We start from the raw sequence: 17,347 nt of genomic DNA on the forward strand, positions 1-17,347 counted from the left end.
ACTTGTCACAATATCATTACGATTCTATATTGTCAATCGCTGTGGCTCCGAAGTATCTTAACAAGCAGCATTATATTAATACCTCATTATATCACTCATTATGTCTTTGTATGCACACCAGTGGAAATAAGAAAGCTATATCACAGGATCTCGCCTGAGGCAGGGATAGACTGAAACATCAATGCACATGCTCACCGATTGCAACTCGACATGACATATCGTTTATGCAAATCATATGTTGAAAAATGCATTCATAACCAATCTGGACGACTTCTTTCAGGTTTTTAGAAATGTACATATTCAGAAAAACATTTAAACATGAATTGATTATGATGTGCTTATTCTTTATTGAGTCTATAATTATACTAGTTTAAGCAGTTGTGCTCTTATATTAATTTATTAACTCTTTATGACTATGAGCAAGAATAATAAATTAGTTTTACTGATCCAAACCTCTGACTAATTCATATTAATATATTAACTGAAAAAAGTACTGCAACAATTTGTTATGTAAATATTAAATAAAAAATGTGTGCTTTTAAGATTGTAGTGTTTAAGTCAATGTGAAACACAGTTCACAACCAGTTTTATTTTCATAATCTGATGTAGGACTATTTCAGTTGCAAGGATCATGAAAAGTGGGTTTTATATACAGTACCGAGGCGAGCATTTTAATAAAAGAAAAACAAAGCCATATATCTTTTTACTTGAGGTAATCGTGCACAATGAGACCAGGAATGTGTATTAGGAAAGTAGCCTAAATAAATAAATATTCCATTTTGAATTGATGCTGACTGTGGAGCTCTCATGCCCTGATGATGTCATCTAGTTGGCATTATTTTCCAGAAGCCTGCCGTCAGAGAACCTTTCAGTCTGTCTAGTTATGGATATTTCAGCCTAGTAAAGTTTAAGAGGAAAAGGTTCCCAGAGACAATGACTTAATGCAGGCTCACCGATTGTTCTTTACTGGACGGCGATAGAGGTGAGCTGCTTGTGCAACGCTGGGATAAAATCATCTGTAAATTACATTAAAGCTGCTCTCCTGTATAGGCGCAGTGCCATAAAACACATTTCTCAAAGTGACAAAACTCCTTAAGTGTGTGTGTGTGTGTGTGTGTGTGTGTGTGTGTGTGTGTGTGTGTGTGTGTGTGTGCAAGAGTAGGCTATGCGCATAAGGCTTTTATTATAGTTATAGACATTGATTGCACACAAGAAATTGAATTACATTGCAACAAGAGATTGCCACCAACAAACAGCATGCAGTGTTCTTAAACAAAATAATTCAGAGTATATTGTTTAATTAATAGCGCTGCAGCATGTGGCTCTCATTTTTCCCACACCTCTGAATTACTGTCACTCTTTAAAAATGATTTCTCCCGGAATAGCCCGATCAGCCATGCTTACACGTGTCATTTAGTGTGACAAAGCTGTATTTGGTGTAATGATTCTTGAACACCATGTAAATTAGACATATTATGTGCTCAATATGGCAATAAATTAGATTACCACACATATCTTGTTCTACTTCATTCTTTCTTTCTTTTTTCTCAGAAACAAATAAGATGTTTTTTTTATGAAATTGGTTGACGTCTTTGTACAGAGTGAAACATTGTTGTAATTAATCAGTATGATACACTGTCTTTCAAGTCAATTAGATTATATCATTTTATTATACTTTTTAGAGATCAATGTCCTTGCTTTTACATTTTATTTTTTTATTTATTTTTTTACACTGGTCATATTATTGTATAGCCTTTTTTTTAGAGAGAGCTCTCTGTGTGCGTTGTAAATATTTCATGAAGCCATTGCAACAGCGACCAAAAATCTAATTGATAAGCAATATACAAGATGTACACCATGCTATGTGCAGCCTGCAGTGTCCCAGCAGCAAAGCATCATGGATGTGTGATTGTTTGCTTCTCTCAGTCCCTCATGGGAACTCAGATAAGTGTGGTGGGGATAGTTTACATATTTTGTAGCACATGCGATTCAAGACAAGCATGGGAGAACTGAGGCATACAAAGAGAGGGACTGTGGTTTTTAGATGCCCAATTAAAAAAAGGAAAAGAGAAAAAAACATTGAAGACAGACTATAGTGTTACTTGTGCTGTATTTATGGCAAGCAATTGATTTACTTTGGATAAATCTCAAAACATATTTATACATTATTCTGAATGTTATATATATATATATATATATATATATATATATATATATATATATATATATATATATATATATATATATATATATATATATATGTTTTAGTTGAGTATTTGTCTAACATACTACATACATAGAAGAATATTAAAAAAGTATTTAAAAAAACTGGACCTTAAGAGAACATTCAGAAATAACATTTACACAAATTTCTAGGAATGTTAACAAAAAAATTCTTAGAACATGCTTGTGTTAGCTAGGAAAATGTTCAGAAAAAATATAAAACTACTTCTGATCGTGGACTTAAGATCATGCTGGCATACATCAAAACAGATCTGCAGGATAATGATGATACTTTACTGTCCATGAGTTGACCTTAATTTGTCCATAACCAGAATGTTTCATCTATGTGTATGAAAGCACTCATATCCTCCAGTGCACTCCAGAGTTGGCTAGAAGACTGCTTAAACATTCATGGATTTCCCTCATTTTATAAATATCAGATTCACATCATTTATTTTTAAGGGCACTGACTGCTTTTGGACATTTTTCATCTTCAAGACTCTCAATAAGATAGTGATAATGCTAAAATTCCCTGCAGACACTACCTGACCTAGACTTTTTAAGACACTAAGGCTGTTTAAAGTTTTATATTAATATAGAGAATGATTTGCTGACATTTTGACCTAACTGTAGTGATTTTATATATTTGGGTGGAAAGTTCATGCTGGATTTTGTTAAAAGCTTTATTCAGTTTATCTATAAAAGCATAGACTATTGAACATACAGCGGGTAAAATAAGTATTGAACACGTCACCATTTTTCTCAGGTAAATATATTTCTAAAGGTGCTGTTGACTGTTGACATAGAAGAGGCCCACAGAACCTTCAGGATTTGAAGACTCTGTGGAAGAATGGGCCAAAATCACACCTGAGCAATGCATGTGACTAGTTTCTCCATACAGGAGGCATCTTGAAGCTGTCATTACCAACAAAGGCTTCTGTGCAAAGTATTACATTTCAGTAGTTCAATACTTTTTCCCAGTGTCATTCCATTTTAATACACGTAACTTAATTTCTGAACTTATTTGTTTTGTTTTCTTTGTATGTATGGATAACTTGGGTTGTAATCAACATCTGATGAAAATTTCATGTCAACAGCACCTTTAGAAATATATTTACTGGGAAAAATAGTGGTGTGTTCAATACTTATTTTAACCGTTATATTGTTGTAAAAAGAATATATACTCTTAGGTTCTTTTTTTGGCATACAGTTCCATAAAGAACACTGTCTGAATTGTTACGTTTAGCCTACATTGTCCACTATGTGCCATTCACCATACAGAAAATACTAACACTGTAAACAAGTGACTGATCTCAGCTGCAGCTTCATCGTCTATTTAAAGTGTATAAGGGCAGGCATTTCGGATTCTAGAGAGCATTTGATTGGTCAGAAGATTTAATGAGAAGCTGACATCAAACAAATCGTTGATCCATTTTTGGCACTGTAAGCTCTGAATGCTTATATCTTCTTAATCCGCATTTTGTCACTGTTTTGGAGCACACCGGCCTATATATCCTGGAAACTAACATACTGATACTAACACCCAAAAAATTTAATTTTGATTTCATGGGGACATCCACAGAACCTTTCAGTTGCACTAAGGTTTTATATGGTGATTCATTAGTTTATTAAAATGTTCTTCACACTAAGAACTAAAAGGTTCTTTGGGAAACCCAAAATGACCTTACTGGCTCACTGTTTCTTGATGGTATGCAGACGGTGGATAACAAGTGGGCTGCAAGAAGTCCCAATGATCTGCTCTCTCAGGATTCTTGCACTATCTATCTCAGATTGTCCTATACCTCCTTATTTAGCAAGAGGCTTCAGCAGTGCCACACTCAGAAAGATGTCCATAATGACAAAGTACAGGCTAGCAGTCATCAGCAGGTGCTCGTGCTCCTCCACTTGGCTAACGCTCTAAGATGGACGATTAGCTGCACCCTGCTTTGAATCTCATTATCGTGGGTCTGGCAGACGTCATGGCAGCAGCAGCCTGTGCAGCAGGACAAAGAGCCATCCCTCTTCCCTACAAATAATCCACAAAACACAAGCTGGCTTCCTGCAGTGTGGCCCAATCACACCACTGAGAAAACACGGCCTCACTTCTTCTTTGAGCACAAAGGAATGAATTATTACAGAATGTGTAGGAGAAGGTTATTATCTTGCACTGTTTCCTGACAGTATGTTATAGTGTTCTGACATCATAGAAAATTTTACATTTATTTTTTATTAGTAGTATTATTTTAATAAGCAGTATTATTTTAATTAGTAGTATTATTTTAATTTAGGACTTAAAGAGTCCTAATGGGATCCATTAAAAATCTGCTAAGACCTGTTTCGTCTATGAGACCACTCATATCCTCCAGTTGGCTCCAGTTTACTACTTAAAATGTAAAAAAAAAAAAAAAAAAAAAAAACCTTTATTTGATTCATGCTCAGATAAAAAATAAAATAGTAAATTAATATAACAATAGATTCTGAATTGTAATTCTTTCCTCATTGGTCAAGTGTTTATCTTTCTTTATTTTTCAGCTAAGATGCTACAGGAACGAGCAATCTAAAAATGTCTGTTGATGTAAGAACGTAAATAATTTGTGTATGATAGTCAGGGACCAAAAATGTCATAAATATTTACAGTGACCTTAAAAAGCACACACAGCTATATAGTGCAGAAACCATGACTCAGCTGCGGTAAGATTAAAAAAAAAATTAAAAAAAAACTAGTTTATTAGCACACACGCACCTATAGTATATACAGACTACTTTAGCTTGGGTTGAAAGAACAAGCTATTAATGTAGGCTACATAAATCATTATGCGGCGGTATCAAAGGTGAGCCGGTGTGTTTTGAATATGACGAAATTAAGTACATTCATTCCTTCTCTTTGAAACTGCGCTGCATCGATTGTCGAGCTCACGGATGCGAATGCGTCGGTTCGGCGATCTGCTGGCCTGGTCTGCGCATGAGCGGGGACGCGCAGGGAGAGGAGTGGGACTGGGAGCAGCTGTGGCAAATGTTCCACCAGTCCAGCAATCTCGAGAAGAAAAGACCATTTACGACTGAAGAGAACATTTAACGCACACTTTGAGCGGAATCTAGTGAGGAGGATCGCGTTGGACGTCCGCGATCACCTGCGAAGCGAACAAAGTAGCAGATCGGCGCGTTTTCTGAACTCACTGCGAACAAAATAACAACCCCGAAAGACTGACAATAAAAGCCCACAACTGACACCAGACCGAACCAGGGCCTCGATACACCGTCCTCTCCTCAACTCGGACATTTACCCTGCTCTATTTCAGAAAAGCCCTTCTTCTCTTGCTGAAACTCAGGAAACAATGAAGACTTAAACTCATGTGTTAGCCGCTGAGCTGAGTGAGTGTGAGTGTGTGTGTGTGTGTGAGAGAGAGAGAGAGTCTGTGCTCTTCTCTCTTCTCCAGGAAACTTTGTCCCGTCGCTTTTAAAGACTGGAAGCAGAAGAACCTTTAACAGACTCGGAGAAGAAGCTCAGGCTGTCTTCTTGATTTCTGCATGGAGGTGAGGGGCGAGGACAGGGGATCGGACGGCAGCAGAGGCCCCGACTCGACCCCACATAACAGCAAACCCTCGCGAGCACGGCTGACGGATCCTGACATGATGATCTACCCCAGCTCCGGAGGAGAGGATCTCACGGGGAGAGCTGCCGCTGCCGGGTGCGAGTCGCCCTCCTCGGATGGGCCGGGCAGCACCCGGATGTCGCCCACCGACGGGCCCACGGTTTTACCACCTTTACCGCCGCCCCCTCAGCCGCCTGTAATCGGGCCGCAGGGGAGCGTGGATGAAAGTGATCAACAGGATGGGCCAGAATATGAGGAAGAGGAGGTTGTTTTCCCCCTTTCGGCGCCGCCCACCAACCAGTAAGGATTCATCTCGCACACATGTGTCTTTTATGTTAGTAATTCATGATGGGAAAGGACTTCTGACATGGGATGGTTGCAGCCCTGTTGTGATCATCTTAATGGTTGTGTGTCAAAAAGTAGTTAGCTATCTACTTCCATATGGTTGATTACCTTTTTTGTTGTTGTTGTTGTTAACTGGCAGCTGTGGGCACTAGAAATTTAGTGCAGAAAAACAATGAAGTATAATACAGTGCTGAGTTGCAAGCATTAAGAGAAAGAGATGAGAACTCTATACGTCAAGATTCGTATGTGTAGTAATAGTATATTAGCTATTTATAGTCTCAATAATGTAACTAATATTAATATAAATGCACTTTTAACATCTCAAAGACAAAACAACATTTACATGATGCTAGTATAAGCATTAAATTAGCATTTAATGAATCAATCCGGTATATATAACTGATAACAAAATAATTCATGCAGTGAATCAGTGTTTTAGAACTGTTTCTTGTTAAAAATATTGTAAATAATTTTGTGTAACAATCGTGCATAATTCATATTTAAATTTGTTTTATTTTTTATTATAAACAAACCATTTTAAATTTTTAAATATTTTACTGTTACTCTTTTTTTTTTTACTGTATATTGTAAAGTAACTTGCAGTTAACTAGGTTTTTACTGTAGCATTTTTAAGTTTCCCTTACATTATTTGACAGTAAACAGACAGCTATGTTTTGATACAGAACGTTGACAAGCATTCATAAGTAGCAAATGTTACTCTTTGTATACATATATTTAAATTTAACCAACACTTTTGTCAAGTCACCTTTGTGACTTTCATATGATATATTTTACTTCCTCATATTGCAGAATGCAAGGTTATGTATTCTGAATTTGTGCAATTTAGTTATGGGTTAGCCATATAACTTAACCACTTGAGATACAGTCTCATGTCAATTTTTTTTTCCCCACTGTATTCTGCCACTGCGTCTTTTTTTTTGTTTATATTATATTTATATTATATTATACTTTTGACCTATGCATTGCAATAATATGATGTTTTGAATGTCTTTGGTGTATCTAGACCTTCCTTCTGCACACATTGTGAAACCGCAGTTACTGATAAATGTTTGTAACTGCTTTCTGTGTCATCCATTATCATATTGCTGACGAGATCAGTGGCTGAATCTAATGAAGAATGTCAGGGTTGGGAAATAGTCTATTTCACGATAAGCTAAATGATAGTGTGTAATTTATTGTGACTCTCTCTTATATCTTTGGTTGCTTAAGAGTAGGTTGATAATCAGGCCTGGAGTTTTATTTTATGCCCAGTTGTTTCAGCTCATCCTTAAACTAAGGTAATCAAAAATACACTAATATCAGAGTTTCAACATTTTACAGTAAAACACAATTTTGAAATACTTAAAATGTTATAATGTATCTCCTGTTTTACTGTATATTGTAAAGTAACTTAGACTTAGCCAGTGTTAATTAGAATTTTTAGTTTTCCATTAGTTTTAAATTGTGCACCATTGTTTCAGCTCCTCAAAAACACAAACACTGGCACCGATGGCCTCGTGGGCAGTGCGCCGACTTGTTGTGCTTCAGGTGTCCCAAGTTCGAGTCCCGGCTCGTGGACCTTTCTCGATCGCACCCCCCTCTCTCTCACCCACTGCGCTTCCTGTCAACCTACTGTCCTATCTAAATAAAAGGCATAAAATGCCAAAAATAAAAGGCATAAAATGCCAAAAATAAATATTTAAAAAAGTAAGTCACTAATTTCTAAAAATAAAAACACAATACAATTTTTTGTAAATACAAAAAAATACATTCACGTTTCATTGATCAAACCAAAGCATTATAACTTTAATAAGAGACATGCCTATGATTTGACAGCAGCTCTTAATCCAACTTTAAAGCAATAAGTGAATCAAGGGATTTTGTAATGATAATTTGGATATCATGTCTTGTAGGTTGCCAGTGGTTTCTTTGAAAGTGCTCAAAGTTGTCACAGAAAGCGTGGGGGTGATTTATTTTGGCTTTCAGTATCATACATGGCTTTTTCAGATCGGAAAAAAAAAACAAAGATCACAGAAGACATAGTACAGTGATTTTATAAGTTTGCCTTGTGAATCGTGCACTGCCACTCTGCTGCATACAGTTGTTAGCTCCCTAGGTACACTTGTCGTAGACTGGTGACCCAATTATTACGAAAGTTTCCTCAGAGCTTCCAGATGATTGACTCTGACAGACTCGACTGCCTATAAGGCTGAGCAGTGTTGCTCTCTGATGCACCGATTCTGAACCAGAGGTGCTCCGTAAGCTTATAATACTGTATGCACTCAACGACTGCTGAATTTGCACCGCGATGAGGTGTAATTCACATTTCAGCCTTTATCTGCTCAAAATGGCTTAGACTGCAAGATAATAGAAGCATGTGTCGGTTTATGGCTCAGTGCACGTCTAAAATATGCAACACCTTTGCAGTGAAGAGGAAGCACACGAGTGTCCCATGTGATGTAGGTGACATTAACAACTTGCAGGCTTGTTTTATTTTTTGGTGTATATTTTGACTCCAGGATGTGTTTCTTGTGCAGGCAGCGCATAACTTGTATAACCAGTATAGCTGCATATTCTCTTGATTTCATCATTTCCAGATCCACTTTCAGTTTTCTTTTAAACTGAGGCAGTTGTTTCATTGTTTTCTCAAAGAAGTAGGTTGAATGGCAGTGCAGTGTGGTACACATTCTCCGGGTTGGATGCGGTCCTGCGTGTCAGAATGTGTGACTAAAGTTAGTGCCACAATCGTTCACGCCTCTCTGCAGCGCACTTCATTCATAAACAATGTTGCCAGCAGTGGAATAAATATTTCACAGATGCTTTCTACTGTTTAACAAAGAGAGCATGTGAAGAGCGGGGCAATTCTTCTTTGTAGCACCGGGCCTTGAACGCAAACAAACAGCACTGTGGAGAAAGAGCAGGTTGGTTTTGTTTCCACGAAGATTAGAAAGGATTTGGAGTCATAAACGGTTTCCCTCAAGAGCTGGAAAGAGAGAGAGAGAGTTTGATTTGGAGATCAACAGCGGTGCACATTGTGTCTGCTAGATAAGCAATTGTTCCACAAACTCCCTCTCCGTCAGGGGCTAATTGAGCATCCATCCTGGTTAATTGCCTTCTTTTTAAGAAATACAGGGACTTTGGAATGCCAAGTGGCATAGCCAGTTGCAGAAACTGCTGGTCACTGTGGTGAAATATGTTCTTCACACAGTCAAGAGGCTTATGTGGTAGAAAAGTCTTCTCTTTCCTCTTTTTTTTTTTGAACAACTTCTCTAATTCATTGTTTTTGACTGCATTCATGACCTTATGTGTTTAGCTAAAGCAGCAGTTTTGTTTGACAAGGATTGTTTTTAACCATTTCTTCAAACCCAATTCCAAAAAAGTTTGGACACTGTACATATTGTGAATAAAAACAGAATGCAATGATGTGGAAGTTTCAAATTTCAATATTTTATTCAGAATACAACATAGATGACATATCAAATGTTTAAACTGAGAAAATGTATCATTTTAAGGGGAAAAATAAGTTGATTTTAAATTTCATGGCATCAACACATCTCAAAAAAGTTGGGACAAGGCCATGTTTACCACTATGTGGCATCCCCTCTTCTTTTTATAACAGTCTGCAAACGTCTGGGGACTGAGGAGAAAAGTTGCTCAAGATTAGGAATAGGAATGTTGTCCCATTCTTGTCTAATACAGGCTTCTAGTTGCTCAACTGTCTTAGGTCTTCTTTGTCGCATTTTCCTCTTTATGATGTGCCAAATGTTTTCTAAGGTTGAAAGATCTGGACTGCAGGCTGGCCATTTCAGTACCCGGATCCTTCTTCTACACAGCCATGATGTTGTAATTGATGCAGTACGTGGTCTGGCATTGTCATGTCGGAAAATGCAAGGTCTTCCCTGAAAGAAGATGACGTCTGGATGGGAGCATATGTTGTTCTAGAACTTGGATATACCTTTCAGCATTGATGGTGCCTTTCCAGATGTGTAAGCTGCCCATGCCACACGCACTCATGCAACCCCATACCATCAGAGATGCAGGCTTCTGAACTGAGCACTGATAACAACTTGGGATGTCCTTGTCCTCTTTAGTCCAGATGACATGGCGTCCCAGTTTTCCAAAAATAACTTCAAATTTTGATTTGTCTGACCACAGAACAGTTTTCCACTTTGCCACAGTCCATTTTAAATGAGCCTTGGAGAAAATGCCTGCGCTTCTGGATAATGTTTAGATATGGCTTCTTTTTTGACCTATAGAGTTTTAGCCGGCAACAGCGAATGGCACGGTGGATTGTGTTCACCGACAATGTTTTCTGGAAGTATTCCTGAGCCCATGTTGTGATTTCCATTACAGTAGCATTCCTGTATGTGATCTAGTGCCGTCTAAGGGACCGAAGATCACGGGCATCCAGTATGGTTTTCCGGCCTTGACCCTTACGCACAGAGATTGCTCCAGATTCTCTGAAACTTTGGATGATATTATGCACTGTAGATGATGATAACTTCAAACTCTTTGCAGTTTTTCTCTGAGAAACTCCTTTCTGATATTGCTCCACTATTTTTCGCCACAGCATTGGGGGAATTGGTGATCCTTTGCCCATCTTGACTTCTGAGAGACACTGCCACTCTGAGAGGCTCTTTTTATACCCAATCATGTTGCCAATTGACCTAATAAGTTGCAAATTGTTCCTCCAGCTGTTCCTTATATGTACATTTAACTTTTCCGGCCTCTTATTGCTACTTGTCCCAACTTTTTTGGAATATGTAGCTCTCATGAAATCCAAAATGAGCCAATATTTGGCATGACATTTCTAAATGTCTCACTTTCAACATCTGATATGTTATCTATATTCTATTGTGAATAAAATATAAGTTGATGAGATTTGTAAATTATTCCATTCCTTTTTTACTCACAATTTTTTACAGTGTCCCAACTTTTTTGGAATCGGGTTTGTAAATTGGTATTAAGTCATCTGCATTTACTTTTAACCACCTCCTTATTGCATGTTTTAAAACATATGAGTACCAGGAATTATTCAAGTTTTTCACGTTTCAGATCATTCCTTGACTGTTTGTGGACATCTATTGATTTCTCTTAAGAAGAACATAGGTCATGTAGGCCAAGCTGATATGATGTTTTCCCCATTATACTGTAAATGGTCTAATGCTGTAAAAGCTCAGCTCTTTTATGGATTGTCTAAAGACACACACACACACACACACAAATCTTTAAATGTAATATGTTCATGAGATTGCATGCATATTAGAAAAGCTAAATTATAAGACAATTTTTGTGAATTTTGAGATTTTTGCCACAAAAGGATAATTATGCTTCATACTCTGTATGTCAAACCAAGAGCAACAGAAACTCTTTATTTATATCAGTGAAGGCAATGCAAAATGAACAAGGCAATACTTGAATGTTAGCGTGTACATTTTAATAGCATAAACAAATTTTAGGTAAAATATCTGTTTTTATTTAACAAAAAATACTCTCAATTATAATTATAACCAACAATTCTCCTGCATGATTCACTTGGATTGAATGAACTCAGTACAGCCCAAAACTCAGTACAGTCTATGATTGTCATTTCTGCAAAGGATATTTGTGGTGGTGGTGCCTTTGAATTGAAGGAATGTAACATAATTGTTACTTAAAGGATTAGTTCACTTCCAGAATAAATAAAAAAAAACCTGATAATTTACTCACCACCATCTCATCCAAGATGTTCATATCTTTCTTTCTTCAGTCGAAAAGAAATTAAGGTTTTTGAGGAAAACATTCCTGGATTTTTCTCCGTAATATAGTGGACTTCAATGGGACCAACGGGTTGAAGGTCCAAATTGCAGTTTCAATGCAGCTTCAAAGGGCTCTACCTGATCCCAGCTGAGGAATAAGGGTCTTATGTAGCTGCATTAAAACTGCAATTTGGACCTTCAACCCTTTGGGTCCCATTGAAATTTACTATATGGTGAAAACTCCTGGAATGTTGTCCTCAAACTGTTTTCTTCATCTTATTATAATAGGTTTTGGAGCAGAGCTATTGTTTAAAATAAGAGTTTATAAGATTTAAATTCACAGTGTAAAGTACCGGTATTCCGATTTAAATTTAGTCACTAATACCAAAAAGCTGATGATAAATGGATTTTAATTTCTAGGAGATGATAGGAGTTTGCAGATAGCCAAATTATATAACTTTAGAAATGACCTCAAGTTTAAAATCTTTCACTTAGCAGTGACTTTTGTTTATTTGAAAAAGACACAGACCTTTTTCAACTAGCAGCAGATTTGTGGATCAGCGTACAGGTCTTGAGGATGTATTATCCATCCCTTGCTTGACCCCATTTCGGCTCCTGCCGCACAGTAACTGCTCGCTGAAGATGGGCTCTTTAGTCATCCATCTGTGTGCTGGAGGACAGTCCCGTGTGCTGACTCTAACAAGCTGTGACACTCCATCATGTGTGAAGGAAAACAAAGCTGTTTGGCAGCTGCTCCCAGACCCCGCACATCTCCACCTTTTTACCAGTGTGGAAACTTCTGAAAAATTGCATAGCTAGTCCAGGCACTTTATATAATAGTTGGTTGTTGTGCAAACCAGCGGGTTACTGATGTCCTGACCTGCTGAGTTTGCTCATTTACAGAGTGTAGTATTTTTATGTTGGCGTTAAAAGGAAAGCTCGAGTTTGAATTTGAAGGGGGTGGGATGCCAAAAAGTTTATCCAAAATTGAAAACACTACCATTATTTACACACATAGTGAACAACACAAGGGTGGTCAAGTTGTGTCCTCCCACTGCTTTTAGCATCTCGCATCCCATTTGTCCCCTCCCTTCCCGCCCTGCCTGCTTTCTTTTGCTGAGCGGTTTCATACTTTGAATTACTTGAGCGACTGACTTCACAGGGGAAGGACATCAAAGGCAGATTTTTCATTCTCCAGCATCTCTTAGTTAAATCGTTCCCTCAGTGGAGTGATAACCAGCTCAGATTATTTCACTTTTGGACATCAGCTAAGACTGTTCCAGCCATATGTGAGGTGGAGCCCCACCTCCATTCGAGTTTCTGCTCACTGACTTAAAGAGCTGTGTGGTGAGCGCACTCAAACAGCAGGTTCTCTGGGACATGGCGACGACCAAATGGGAGGTTTGTCTGGTGAGACAGAGGAGACGTACCCCAGCGACTAAGCAGCTGAGCGGGATTACTTTGTGAGTGCGTGAGAGCGAGCCCGAGAGCCCAGGATGCAGCAGAGGATGAATTCAGCGTAAGTGGGACATGAATGCTGCCGTTCGGAGCTCAGACTCACAGAATATGGAGTGAAGAACTTCCATATTTCCCTCTTTGTCTTGTCTGTTCCATTCTAATTTTTTATATATATATATATATATATATATATATAAAATAAAAACTTCTGTGCTTTTATTAAAATTGATAAGCACAGTTCTGACTAGAGCTGGCCAATTTATTGTACATTCATCATAAATTGACAATGAATGTGCATTAAGCCAAATGTTTTAATATCATCTCTGATTTAAAATAAGCAGCAATAACTGCTTTAAAGTTGGAACTTTCAATCCATTTTTATGAATCACGTAGTTTCACCATTACTATGGATGGATGGATGGATAGATACTGTAGATAGTGTAAAATTATATCTGTTAAATATATTGCTATTTATTTACTGTGTTTTGTAATATTGGTGTCTGCAAATGAAAAATAATTCAATGTTGAATCTAAAATTGAAATATATATTTTATACTGCCTAAAAAAAAAAATTGATATTTTTTAAGCTTAGTTCTCATCTAACCCAGCCCTAATTCTTCCTGGAGATTTATTTTTTGGCATTGCATTTTAATATAATGTAATATATTTTATACTATAATTTGTATATATTTGATACATTATTTTACATATATTTTGTATATTTTATTTATATTTATTTATTTTATGTATTTATAGTTTTGTAGTATAAACTATGCGTTTAGTGACTAAATACTAATACAGTGTCTTATTTGAAATGCCGAGTGATTGTCTCAGGTGGACAGATGTTAAATGCGCAAATTTGTAGTTGAGCGTGGTTACGTAGTGCTTGTACTAAGAGTTGATGAATTAGTGATGTTTTTCTTCATTATAAATGTTTTAAACCATTTGAGGGCAAAGTTGATTATTCATCAGTTTCAAATGTCATGAAGTTTTCACAACAGTAATGCTGTTTTTCTGGGGTTCAGATGGAGATGGTGGAAGAGTACTGCTAACGTAAGGCTGTGCAGCTTCATTACTCTGTAATGCTGATGAGTGGTGACGTGACATCTTTAGAGTTGTTTTTTCGAAACCCATCCAGCAAGATGGATGAGTTGAAGCTACTTGAGCGAGCGAATATGACCCCTCGATCAAGTCTCAACAAGCCCGCTCTGCCCTCGCTTCCTCCAAGATGAAGTGTTGTAAATTGAGAGGTCCAGCTCCTTTTCTGATGGCTTGTACAAACTAATCACAGAAAGGTCATGTCCTGTTTTCAGCAAGCCAGCTATGAAGATGAAACATCCAGGAAGAATATTCTCCTCCTCTGGTATCTTGTCAGGATCTTCTCATGGCATTTTTGGTGAATAATTCAAACGCCTAGTATGGATCTAAAAATACAGCCATTGTCTGGAAATCATAACATATTCAAGTGCTGAGAGATTTGTGCTTGAGTGCTGGAACTTTCACTCTTTTATTGGGTTAATTTCGTAGCCAAAAGAGCTTTTTCACTTCACGTGTGAAGTACCACCTTTCTTGTGAAGTGTCATTATAATGTCCTGTTTATGGGCTAACGAGCACACGGTTCACTAGTGCATGTTCTCAGTGCTATTTATGGTTCAGAGCTCCGTTGTGTCAAAGCTGTGAATGAAGTTGCTGACGACTTGCTGCTGTCTGTGGTTGAAATCGTTTATTTTTGTCCGCTGTGCTGCATACATCAGTTAATTTCCATTACAGCGAGGCACACAAAGGGCAGTATCAATGCATGTGGTTGGTTTGAGTGTTAGTGAGAAAGTGTCACCTGTCCACTTCAGCACATTTCCTGTTCCTCTGCTTTTGCATGAGTTGAGTTTGAGGCGACAGACTTTCACAGTCATGCTTGATATATATTAGCTTCAGTCATCTCAAATGCAAACATGTAGCTGCAGATCTCTTGAGGTCAGAGTGTGTATTGAAGATGCTCAATCTGAGGACACCTGGCTTTTGGCCTGTGCTGGAAAATAAGCAGATTGTTGCGCTAAAGTGTAACCATTATTGAGATGTTAAAGGTGAAGTGTCAGTTCTCTAGATGCCTGCTCTTGGTCGCTGTTATTTTGAGAAGTTGTGTTTAAAGCACAGTTTTTAAGCAGCCTACCCTAAATGACATTCTATTTTAGTTTGCAAACAGTATCTAAAAAGTATCAGTATCATATTTATTCTGCAGATCTGATGTTGATATGCAAATGTAAGATGACATATTACAGCTGTGATGGATTAGTTGTCATCTAATCCAGCAGTTGAGTTGATTTTTTTTTTTTTTTTTTTTTTTTTTTTTTTTTTTTTTTTTTTTGTCTCACAAAACTACATGCAGAATTTTCTTTTCTTTATTTTTTTACTGTTAAAAACTAGTGGAGTGGAATCAGTAGAATAAAATGATCACATTTAATTATTTCTTACCAATGATTAAAAAGCAGTGGTTATAATATCAGACTACTTCCCATTCGTGTGTCCAAACTTTTGACTGGTACTGTATATAGAATACAGTATATAGTCTACATAAACAGAATATATATATATAAAAAACATTTTATGCAATGGTAACTCAAATGTGGTGACCAAACACTTATAATGATGTGACAAACACAGGCCTATGTAGTGGAGGCAGGGTATTTAACAATTTACAATAAACTTTATTATTCAAAATGAGTCTGACATCAGTGCCTTTAACAGTAAACTTCACTTCATTTATTATAAATAACTTAAAACAAATAGAACAAAATATATATAACTTAAATTAAGAAATTATACAAGGTAACTGTATAGGGCAAGCAAACTGCCAAACCAACAAGGTCAGGTTTATGCAGGAAGCACAGCTTTTCAAAATGTAAACATCTAAAATGAATAAATAATAATACACACACACACACACACATTCATATGCTGTTGTTTTAAACTTTCTATGCATCAAAGAATATTTTAATTATTATTTACACAATATCATTTAAAAAAAGTTTAGCTAGATAATTTAAATTCAAATAATATGACTTGGTTAGCATAGAAGAGTTTTCAGAAACATAAAAAAACCTTACTGTCCCTAAACCAAACAGAACTATAAAATATATAATATAAATAATAGGACATATAAAATATATTATAAAAAGAAAATTAAACTGAAGTGATTATATATTGTTTACTGTATGATAATATTATTCAAATATATCATATTTAGTGGTCGACCGATATATTGCCAAGGCTGATATATCGGCTGATATTTGACATTTTTCAAATATCGGCATCGGCCGATAAGTTTTTCTGCTTGGCTGATGTGTTGGAGGCGGCACTTTTATCTTGACGGCATGCCTGACTTTTATTTGAATGGTGCTGAGAAAGGCAGCGCCTGAGTGCACACAGCTCACATTCTCCTTTACTTTTGTCGTTAATTAAGCAAATACGCATTTATATCATTTAAACAAGTCTTTGAATGGCTAATGAACATTTAATTTCACAAATCTTGCAAACTTAGTTGAATCCAACTGTGAGATCTTGTGAAGTGTGCATTTTTATCCTGCATGATCACGTGTTCTCTGTGTGACGGTCGGTCCGTGCGAATTGAATGCTTTAAACTTTAAACTCGTGATTTCAAATTATGCTGCACTTTATGCATTTGCCCACAGGTCATATTCATGTCATTTTCTCTGTGTGCTGTATGTGAAATGGGTGTAACCCTGGCTTTATTTAAAAAATATGATTTCCAATGCACACAAACTTCCCAGAATACTTAGTGCCCCGTTGGTTACATTGTTTACTTCCTTTTTAATTATATTTTTATTAAATATTTATTTATTTGTGAAAAATACTGTCATCTAAAGTATACATTTATTTTACACATTTATTTTTTAATCCATTTTCAAATGATTTCAAATTTCTTAAATAAATATATATATATATATATATATATATATATATATATATATATAT

The 17,347-nt window shown here is 36.7% G+C and overlaps 1 protein-coding gene across 2 annotated transcripts in view; it reads left to right on the forward strand.

The window, feature by feature from the left end:
- Window positions 1-5,118: 5,118 nt before the first annotated feature.
- Window positions 5,119-17,347, forward strand: part of rasa1a (RAS p21 protein activator (GTPase activating protein) 1a) — a 37,005-nt gene continuing 24,776 nt past the window's right edge. Inside the window, exon 1 of one of the 2 annotated variants that reach the window (XM_042724614.1) lies at window positions 5,119-6,116. In XM_042724614.1, coding sequence (XP_042580548.1) covers window positions 5,752-6,116 — 365 coding nt within the window. In that variant the 5' untranslated portion in view covers window positions 5,119-5,751. Of the gene's footprint in view, window positions 6,117-12,780; window positions 13,419-17,347 lie in introns of those variants that run through there. The other variant, XM_042724615.1, reaches the window with a different exon arrangement.

The sequence above is a fragment of the Cyprinus carpio genome, chromosome B5 (assembly GCF_018340385.1).
Source record: "Cyprinus carpio isolate SPL01 chromosome B5, ASM1834038v1, whole genome shotgun sequence".
In the NCBI taxonomy this organism is placed as follows: domain Eukaryota; kingdom Metazoa; phylum Chordata; class Actinopteri; order Cypriniformes; family Cyprinidae; genus Cyprinus; species Cyprinus carpio.